This window comes from Aptenodytes forsteri, unplaced genomic scaffold, assembly GCF_000699145.1.
Source record: "Aptenodytes forsteri isolate BGI_AS27 unplaced genomic scaffold, ASM69914v1 Scaffold193, whole genome shotgun sequence".
In the NCBI taxonomy this organism is placed as follows: Eukaryota; Metazoa; Chordata; class Aves; order Sphenisciformes; family Spheniscidae; genus Aptenodytes; species Aptenodytes forsteri.
The window spans coordinates 9324511-9335515 of record NW_008795405.1 but is presented as its reverse complement, the minus strand read 5'-3'; the positions used below and the strand labels follow the sequence as shown (position 1 = coordinate 9335515).

General features: G+C 40.5%; 1 protein-coding gene across 1 annotated transcript in view; it reads right to left on the bottom strand.

Annotated features, from left to right (window-relative positions):
- Window positions 1-2002: 2002 nt before the first annotated feature.
- KCNK13 (potassium two pore domain channel subfamily K member 13) overlaps window positions 2003-11005 on the bottom strand; it is a 35979-nt gene continuing 26976 nt past the window's right edge. The window contains exon 4 of the mRNA XM_019472449.1: window positions 2003-2931. Coding sequence (XP_019327994.1) covers window positions 2003-2931 — 929 coding nt within the window. The remainder of the gene's footprint in view (window positions 2932-11005) is intronic.

Below are 11005 nucleotides of genomic sequence, written 5' to 3'. Positions count from 1 at the left end.
AGGGATATTCCACTGCTGCACAGCTGAGTTGATATCAGAATTTGGACTAATGGCTCCAGCTTGAAGCTCTCCTTGTAACTAAGGATAGCAGGATTTGAGTATTAATCAGGACATTTTAGCTGTAATATGTCAAAAAGAGCTTGCAATACTTTTCGCTAGTTAAGTACAGTTGTTTAATCTAATATCTGGTTTTACTTTATTATATGAAAGGATTCCAAGAGGTATGTTTTTGTTTTCAAATTCAAATACTGCTTAAAATGAGTATTAAAATGTTATCCTACAGTATTAGGAACCTAAATAAAAGAACTTTCGGCCAGAATGAAGAAGAAGGATATGATATTAATTCCTATTACAAATTAAACTGAAGAGGCTATCTGCATTGTTCTGAATGAGAGAAATTAAGAACTGCATACTGGTGTTTTAAAACACCTAAAATTGTAGTATTCTGCAAGGTTTTCTAGCTGTGAGAAAACATTTAATCCTGATGCATGTACTGTTCTCTTCAGGGGGAATTGGATCAGGTCCTTTGTGACCGATTTTGCTTATTTACACTCTCATATACGGTTTAGCTTTAATGCATTGCATGGTTAAAGGAGAATCAGGAATTCAGCCCAGTCTTCCTTAAATTCTTGCTAGACTTTATGTTAATTTAATCCCTTATTTCTCCAGTTATCTAATACAAAGCATGATTTCACTGTCATTAAAGATCACCTTGCTTCCTGTTTTCATATTCTTCTCGTTATTATTCTTCTCATTGAAGTCTCCTTTCTAGTCATAATGAACACTCAGAGCATTTCATTGAGAAAAATGAGGAGTTAAACATTTTCTATTTCCCTAATCAAGACCCTGTCATTGTCATCACCAAAAGCCAGAAAAACAGGTAAAGAATGACAGGATTACATGAAAGGTAAAAAGGACACTGCCAAAGTGATTTTGGCTTATAATAATACACTGAATGTTGGCATGGCAATCTAATTGCATACTAAAGCCTGTTGTGTAAACTCAGTTACCAGTTGCATTACATAATGCTGATGCTCAATTCCATCAGTCACAATTGAGCATAATATGAATAGAAATTTGGAAAAGTCTCTGATTGTTATTGTGGAATAATTCATACAACTCGTCAGCATGGCAGTTTTCAATTTAATTTGATTTTTCAAACAGAAAGCCACAGTGATTCAATTCTAGAAGAAAAAGTAGCCTAGAAAAAAATCACATTTTGCAAATGGAGAGAAGAAAACAAAAGTAGGATAAATTTTTATTCTATCACTTTTGACAGTATCCTTTTAAAGGGAAGACTAAATTAAATTCTAAAGGCCAAATTCTCTTCTCATTCACATCACAATAGCTCCAGAGTAGGCCTACCAACTTTCATAGAATTACACCAGATTTACACAAATATTAATGGCAGCAGAAGTTGGCTTTTCAAGCCTAGCTGTTTCACAATAGGAATACATTTAAGAAGTGATATATAAAAGAAAATAGATTGGGTTTTTTAATTCCATTAAATTAGATCTGCAGTATCACAGAGAAAGGCTGATTCCTTTTTTGGTCTCAGATAAGCTACTTTTAGAAAACAGGTACGACGAGAGTAAGACAGAAAGCTCAGAACAATCTTTGAATTAAGAAAGTGTTCAGTAGACACACTTGGTTTCTTGCCATACCACAGATTTCTTATCCTGAAATCTGTATTTCACAGAAATGGAGGAGAACAGGACATGGAAAATTGATCTGAAGGCTAAACTAAATTTCTCCTGCAGTGACCTGTTTGAGGAACAGAAGGAAGGGGAAGAAGGAAGGCTGAGAGTGGCGCAATTCAAAGAGCAAAGACATTAAGTGACAGCCCCAAAAAAGTGTCAGAGGTCTTCCAACAGGAGGTATGCCGTCGACATCCATCCCACCCCATGGCGAAACCTCCCCCTAGCTATTTCCACTTGATTCACGTTGTTTCTATACTTGTTGAAATGGTTCACACTGTTTCACTGTTATTACTGTTATTATTTTACCTATCCACACTTGTCTCTGCCAGTCTGTTATTCATAATTGCTAGGGCTCCAACCCCACCAGAGAATCCATTTTGCTTTGAATTAGAGCTCATTTGCCTCGGATAGCCATTAGCAGTTTCCGACAGCTGTTTCTGCATGATGGCCAGTGAGACTTTATTGGAGGCCAGGAAGTCTTTCATGGAGATCATCTCGCCTGACAGCCGGCGTCCGTCTGTGTCACTCTCATTGACAACGTCAGTCTCGATGGAGATGTTTCTCCGGCTGCGCACATTTCCTGGCATTACCACGTTCCTCCGTGAATGAAATAATTTTCTTTGGCATCTGTGGCAGCACCTGCAGTCCAGCTTCTTTAATATCCAGTTTATGGATTGTTTGATGACAATAGAGATCACGTTAAATAAGGAATAGATGCAGCACACCCCCATGAGTATGAAGACAAAATTGCCAAAGCGGTAAAGGCCTTGGCTCTCATACTTGATGTTCTGGCTACTGACCAGATCACCGAAACCAATGGTGCTGAAGGCCACGAAGCAGAAGTAAAGTGAGTCAAAATAACTCCACCCTTCAATCGGTGTGTACATTGCAGAGGCACAGCAGGAAATGATGAGTGATGCTACACATAAAATCAGCATGACGTAGTACACGGAGGGCTTCCAGCCCGCCAGGCTGTCCACCTCGGAGGTCCCTGAGCCCCGCCGGCCGTTGTGAGGGAGGACCCCTTTCCTCCTCAGCTGTCTTTCATGGCAGGACTTCATGACATAGGCTATGACAGTGATCAAGCGCTCCAGGAACAGGTTGAAGAACAAAATGGTCCCTGCACATCCTATAAGGCCGTAAAATATCAGAAAGATTTTGCCTCCGACAGTGGCTGGGGTGGTCATGCCAAACCCTGGAAGACAAAACAGAACAGTTGAAAAAAATAAACCTGTAGTTACCACATCAGGAGTTTTGTCACAGAAAGAACTGGCAGCAAATCCCCATGGCACACATCAGCTCTGGAAAAAAGTGGAGACACTCCCCCAAACTGTTACCTACTTGTGCTTGACCTTGTCCCAGCAGTAAGGGGAAGAAAAGTCATGCCAGCATTTCCTCCAGAATCAGAATTCGAGTAGTATTCATGATAAATAACTTTGCTGCTGTTTTATTAGGATTAATAAGGGATTACATAACTGATCAATTAAGCCAAAACAATCTTGCTGAGAGGACAGAAAAATCATGTTGGATAAGAGACACTTTTATTTGTTTCCCTCTCTTTGTAATTGTGAGATGCTAATTATGAAATAAAGACATTAGGCTCTGGGAAATAAGGGAAATCATATTCAGTGTGATACGCTTGTGCTTGGAAGACAGACAACTACAGCGTGAAGAGACCATGTTTCCAACAGCGCTGGATTGCACTCATCCCCCCTTCACTGGAAACCTGCTACCAGCACAGATTCCTCTCTAACACTGCTCCTGCCTCGCACAGTTAAGTGACAGCCCTTGCCTTCACCCCTCCAGCATGACCCCCTCTGAACGACAGGCCCAAGTGTGGGCTCTCGAGGGTTGCTGCATCTTCGCCTGCATCCACAGCCAAACCACAGCATCCAGAGGACCTACAGGAGGCACAAGCCTCCTCATCAAATTTCTGTGCTAGAGAGAGCCAGATTGCAGCTCTGTGCCGTGGGGAACAGCACCATGAGACAAACCACACAGACAAAACGTTCTTCGTGACAAGAACTTTTTGCCATTGTTCCCCTTGGCACACAAATATTTCCACTTGCTTTCTACCTTCCCCTTCTGCTCCATGACCTGATCCCCCTATAATTCCAGTTTTGATGCTTATTTTCTGTGCAGTCTGGCTTATATGCAAGTCATGACCTCCACCCTGTGGACAGACACGTAAAGACTGATGGACGAGGGGAACCTCTCTGCAGCTGGTGGGATCTGTCCAAAGCAGCCGGCGGGGAGGGAGGTGAGGGGCTGCTGCATCCCTGGCCCGCCCTGCTCTTTGAGGAAGAGAAGTGGCTGCAGGCTGGGCAGAGGCGGAAAGGTGGGGAGCCTCTGGCACAGGGTGAAGGGCAGCGGGGAGCGGCATGCATCTCTTCAAAGCATAAAGCAAATGCCCTGGGAAGAGAAATGTAGTTCAGGCTCACACCTCCAGCATGGCATTACGCCTTTGGGCTGCTTCCCGCAGGCCCCTCTCGGGATCCTGCCACTGGCATCATGGCTAAAGCCTAAGCTCCTCAGGTTTGTGTGTTTAGTCAACTGGATTTTATCTCAGAGTTCAGATCTGCGTGGGTAAAAACTCACTAGCAAAGGCTTTACAAAGGCACCAAACAGGCATGACAGGAAATGCATGGTGAACTACAAACACCAAAAGATGCAGAGCATTGATCCAGAGAGGCAGTGAGGCTCTGACTGCAACTCTGCCCCTTGTCAGCTCCTCCTCTTCAGCAGGGGCACTGTTTTGACATCCTGGAGTAAATGTAATTTTTTTGTTCATTTTTCTATTTACAAATCTCAATATATAGCAATCAATACTAACATTTCCAAAGAAGCACTAAAATGGAAAACCTAAAAGCAGTATAAAGATATTAACAAATATTTTCCTTCAAAGATCATTTGTCAAAAATAAGCTATAAGCTTTTAGTTCCAGAAATAATTTCAATTCTTGAAATGCCTTGTATTTCCATGTATTGGGCCACACTATTCCTAGTTAACTTTGACCATCGCAGTATTATACTTGGGATTAATTTGGGATGCTGTACTATAGAGTAGGACTTGTTTGACAGTAAGTACATTTTTCTCCAAATGGACTCTTGGAGTGCTTGAAATATTTATAAATCCAAGTAAATCTGGTGATGTTTCAGCCAAGAAATGCAGGAGGGCAAAACTGTAAAAGGCTGAAACAGTTGAAATGAAAGGAAATGTTCTCTTTGGGCATTTTTGTGATAAAACTTTTAGTTTCAAAATATCAATCACCTTTTGGTTAAAAAAAATACAGTTAAAAGTAAAAAGAATGGAAAAAATACTTTGAAAAATCTTTCAGATTTTTAAAAGTTTCATAATTTAAAACGTATTCCTAGTTAACTTTGACCATCGCAGTATTATACTTGGGATTAATTTGGGATGCTGTACTATAGAGTAGGACTTGTTTGACAGTAAGTACATTTTTCTCCAAATGGACTCTTGGAGTGCTTGAAATATTTATAAATCCAAGTAAATCTGGTGATGTTTCAGCCAAGAAATGCAGGAGGGCAAAACTGTAAAAGGCTGAAACAGTTGAAATGAAAGGAAATGTTCTCTTTGGGCATTTTTGTGATAAAACTTTTAGTTTCAAAATATCAATCACCTTTTGGTTAAAAAAAATACAGTTAAAAGTAAAAAGAATGGAAAAAATACTTTGAAAAATCTTTCAGATTTTTAAAAGTTTCATAACCTTAAAACGTAACACAACATTTCACTAATGATCAAATCAAACCTATCAAAATTTCATTATATTTTATCCTTCTGAAAGACTTAAAAAAAAACCTGTTCCTATACAACTTCAGGTTAAGTTTTTTTCCTATTTTTTTCCTGCTGGCCATCAAACTAGAAATGCACTGCTCATTAATCTCTGCTAAAAAGTGAATTATTTCAAAAACGCTTTTCATACAGGAGCCCTGCAAACACTAGCTGGAAGTAAATTGTTATCCTTGGTGGGATCTGCCTCTTTTTTCCCCAAAATTTCTGTAAGGAAAAATACGGCTTGTTCATTGGCAAAAAGGTACGGCAATAGAATTTGCTCTTGTTTTAGTAAAATTACTGATGATCTTGTGCTGTGCAAACACAGAGGATCTATGGATAAGTCAATTCTTTCATGAGGTCAGTGAAAGCTCTCCCACCAAAGCTCTCCCCTTTAACCTAAGGACACTGAAAGAAGCCTGTTGTCTGCGTGCTAGGATCATACACATTGCTCGAGCATCAGAGGAGCCGTGAGCTGTTCTCTCTGAAAGCAAAGACAACGCTTAGCACAGCAATGCCTGTCCTGGGGGCAGGTATCTCCATAAGTCCTGGCGGTATGGACGTATCTCCATACGTTCCCTCTGCATCCTGGACCCGGTCAGGGCTTGTAGTGGCTCTTTTGTGTGAAGAGACCTGAGCGAAGGCTGTTGCAGAGCCGGGTGACATCTCCACGTGAACCTGGGACATGCACCTGGACCTGGTAGCTGCAAAGTGCACCTGTGTTCCCCCACCAAGACACAGCATTAGTGCCTCACCATATATTTTCCAGAAGATTGATGAGACACTAGCAAAAGCATTTATCCCCTCTCTTCTGCTTCAGATACTCTACAGGGCAAGGGACTAAAAAACGTGGATTCCCTACTTTGCTTGTAAAATGCCTTTTTTTCCTTCCATTATAGAAAGGGAGAATGGAATCTGGGGTGCCGCTACAGCATTTAAAAACTGAAATATTGCAGCATTTAATTCTTTTTGCAAAAATGTAATGTGAAAAAATGCCTGGCAGGTCTCTCCATAGCAGCTGAGGGTTTCCCTGACATGCCACATGAAATGCTGCCTACCTGACAAACTGAACCAGAGAGGAACAAGCCATGAGGTATCTGAATTACTATTGACATGCTTGATTGAGGCAGCATTTTTAATCCAAAATATTTAATTTTGCAGCTGAAATATGTCAGTTTGAAGTCTTGGCACAATGGTAGGACACCTATTGCTCTGCCTGGTGTCTTTCTCCAGTCCCTGCACCATCCCAGGAGAATCGCGCTTCCCCTGTTTCCTGTTGGGGTACCCCAGAACTGGGCCAGCAGCCTCCATTTCCATGCCCGTGACCTGTACAGGCAGAACTGCCCCTGAGCTGCCCTCTCTTCATAACAGAGAGTACAGCCTTACAAACAGCAGACTTTTCATTTCCAATCCCTTAAAATGTTAACCAAAGGCAGAGTCCTTATAACTTCAATGACTCCTGCAGACGCTAGAGAAAAGACTGTGCATATAGACTTGTGAGTTCATTTTTGCTGTCTTCTTGAGATAGCTAAGAGTGTCACATGCAAGTATTTCTCCACTGTAATTATAAGATCAGGTTTATTCACAAACTGGACCTACACATCTTTCACAGCTGCAAGTCATGTTTATCAGAAAATGTAGCTCTTGGTATTGTCATTGTCAAATCAACCATCCAAATACACACTACAGTTGTGTAACTAAGCCTTCCTAGTTGCTTGGCTTTTCTTACAGCAAAAATGATGGGTTTAGAAGCAATTGCCATATTTTTGCTTTCCACCTACTGCAGGAGGTGGTCACCCACATGCCAGCTGAGGGGTGTCAGCTGCCCTGGGATTAGAGACTTCGGGTGAGCAGGACCAAGCTGCAAGGACACAGAATCGCCATACCGGGTCAGACCGCCGTCTTTGACAGTGAAAAGATAAAAGAAAGTGTGAACAGGGAAGAAAATATGAACAGAGTGATCCTTCCCTGGGATATCCTCCCAGCTCGCAGAAGTCAGCAGTTTAGAGGCTTTGAGGACATCACGTTTAATAATTCCATCATCAATCTTGTAAAATACTTTTTCAAATCATTTATACTGTTGGTCTCCATTAAACCTGAGGCAGTAAGTTCCCCAATGTAATTATGCTTTGTGGAAAAGAAGTCTTTGTCTAACCTGCTGCCTGACAATTCATTTCAGGCTTCCCACTTTTTGCAGTTAGCTGTAGCGATCATCATTCTCCACGCACATTCTCCCTTCACCTTCCCCCTTCTGATTTTGTAGACTTCTATTATTTTCTTCTTTCTCATTTCTTCGCCAGTCTGAGGTGGTCTATAACATTTAGTCTCTAGTTTTCAGTCTGCTAAGACATACTTCTAACCAGCCCTATTACCTTTCTTGTTTCTTTTCTACCTTAATAGAGTCTTTCAAAGATAAAGGAGCAGGACCAGAACTCTATACAGTATTTGCAATGCGAAAGTCCTGTGAATTGATGCAGGGCATACTGATCTGTTGTGCTCTGCTCTCTTTTTCATAGGAATTCCTGTTTGCCTTTTTACTTGCTATTGACCACTGAACTGATATTTTCAGCAACCTATCCATAGCTCTCTTTCTCAGCAGATGATGGCTGTCTTGGAGCTCTTCAATGTCTGGCTGTAATTATATCTATCTTTTTCCATGTGCATTACTTTGCATTTGTCACCACTGAATTTCATCTGTTTTTTTACTTAGTTATTCAGTAATACGAGATTCTTCTACAGTTCATTACAGTCAGGTTTATAACTGACTATCCTGAATACTTCTCTGTCCTAAGGAAATGTTATCTATTTATTTACCTCTTTTCTTACATTGTTTATGACTGTTGAAATGTGCAGGTGTCAGCAAAGAGCCTCAGAGACCCTGTTGTCAGTGTGCTTCCATTTTGAAAACTGACTATTGATACCTAGACTTTTCTTCTATTCTTTTTCAACAGTTATTTATCAATGATCAGACTCCACTTTTCATCCCATTAGAGTTTTATTTCTTTAGAGGTTTTGACAAGGACGTTTGTGAAAAGGCTTTTTGAATGTCCAGGTACACTGTTATTTTTGTGCGACGTAACTTCCCTCTGCAAAAGCTGTATCACCTTTTTGAATGTCCCGACTAATTATATTCTTGTCTGCCCCTATGGAAGACAGACTTACTGGCTTATGGTTTCCAGGAACATTTTTGCCACCTTTTCTACAAATTGTTGTTACATTTGCTATCATTTCTTCTCCCTGCACCAAAACTGATTTTAGGCTATAAACCACACTTAGTTAAGCAGCAGTTTCATGTTTGAGTTCTTTTAGAAGTCCTGCATGAAAAACTTCAGTCCTAGCAGTTTGAAAGAAATTACTCAAATAGGAGAAGTAGAGGAGAAACCCACAGTCAAATATATAGAAGGGAAGTGACAGCGAGCAATTAGAGAATCAGTCTGATCCATGCAGCGTAAGAGTGAAAGAGCAAGAAGTTAAATTGGCAGACTGGGAAGCAAATACAGAATGAAATCATATAAAAGAGGAAATAAAAGCAGTGGCTGACACATGGAGATTATTTGAAAACACAAGATTGCTTCTTGAGGTGAAGAAATAAAACCAGGAAACAACTGCAGGAATAAAATGCTAGTGATAATTTTTTATGGTATGAGAGAATGCTGATGAAATTTAGTGAACTTTATCTTACAAGTTGGGTGTCATTTCTTGAAAAAGAGTTATTTCAAGCAGAAATCAAGATTATAGTTAATCAAGTGGGAATCAGATCATTTTGAGTTCAGAAGATTGAATGTTTTTAAGGTACTGAAAAGTGTTTCAGTTGATTTGTTAGATATGTCTGCGGATATGGCACTATATTATCACCATTGATAGATATGCATGACAAACCCTAACTTTACCAGCCCAGCAATGAAGAAGGCCTCCTTAGTAAAAATTTCAGATTTCTATTCTGAAATCAGTGTGATACTGATTTGCCTGTGTCCCACGATCCATTGATTACTATACTCTGGTATTATCTTTCCTAATATTCAGCTGAACTGAGCAACTACATCCCTTGTAGTTTCAATTTTCCTTCAACTATTGTGGGTTTTTTGCCACATGCTGCTTAAGCAAGGAGTCAGATTTGTTTGCTGAATATTCATACTAATTCTGAATTTCTCTGTAGCAGAGCTACATTTTCAGAAGTTGGAAGGAATTTAAACTCCAAGCGGAGTCAGTAAAAGTTTTCTAAAGCACTGCACACCTCCTACGCAAAACAATTTTGTCTTGGCAGCAAAACTTCTCTCTCAGAGGTTGTTATTGCGAAGTGCTCTAAAATCCACCTGTATGTTCAGGTTATATTGTATGCATATTCCAAAAGGATATAGGTTACTTATACAAAAGAACAATTACAAACTGTAAACACATCGATAGTGTGATATAATCATGCTTCATGATTTCCTGAAGGAAGTACTGAGTATAACCAAAGAAAAGCAAGCAGCTGTAATTCTTAGCAATAGTCAGTTTGATAAGAAGGACTGAGGTCCAACAGGAAGTTCTCCTAAAGCAGAATCCTCCGATAGAAGGTAAATATTGACTAACATTGTCACTAACATTAAGCAAATATTGATCTCAATCTAACATTAACATGTTTACATTGAAATCTAACAAGAGGAAACAGGCAACAACTTTCCATAATTAATCAACTCTACAACTTTCTACAATTAATCAACTCTACAAAAAAAATCTAGTTTCTCTATTTTCTTTCCTCAATGCTCTGATTTATCAACCTCTGAAAATCTAGAAAAGCTGAATTAAAACAAGCACCAGCCTGCAAAAGCCAGACCCCCGAGACGAGGCTGTGCAGCCGTCCCACCCAGCTGTTCTCACTTTGCCAGGGTCCCCCGGCCCCGTCACATCCCGTTCCCCAGACACAGCCAAGGGGGCACGGCCCAGGGGACTCATGCCACCCACGTCCTGGCATGTCCTTGGGAGGCCAAAGGGCACAACACATGGCCTCAGGGAACCCAGCTGCCTACTCCAGGCCAATATTAGGTCATTTAATCTTTTCTGTTGTAAACTACTCCAGTGCAATTGCTCTAAGCGTTTCTCCTGGATCATTACCCACACTCATCTCCCTCTGCCTGGTGGTACACGGTTCGGCATGTGTTTTAATTCTGGATGTCCTGACGTTCACAGGTTACATTAATTAAACCTTCAGTTTTCATTTCCTGGTATGCTTGAGGCTGTGAAAGAGTGTGAGAAACAGTTCATCAATCCTAAACCCCCATGAATGAAGCCTGGAGCGCTGAATATAAGGTGTGTGTAGGAAGACTAGGACCAGACATACAGATTTTACAGTTAATTTTGAATCATGAGATTTGGTCTTTCTATTGTTCTGCAAAATATCTCTCTTTTCTGAGAGGTTTCATTTCCTTTCTGAATGTGTGCAGTTCACTGCTCCTGACTTTCCCACAAAGAGGAAGTGGGTAGAAAGAGGGGGTAACACTACAGCAACAACAATGAATCATTGTGATGCTAGA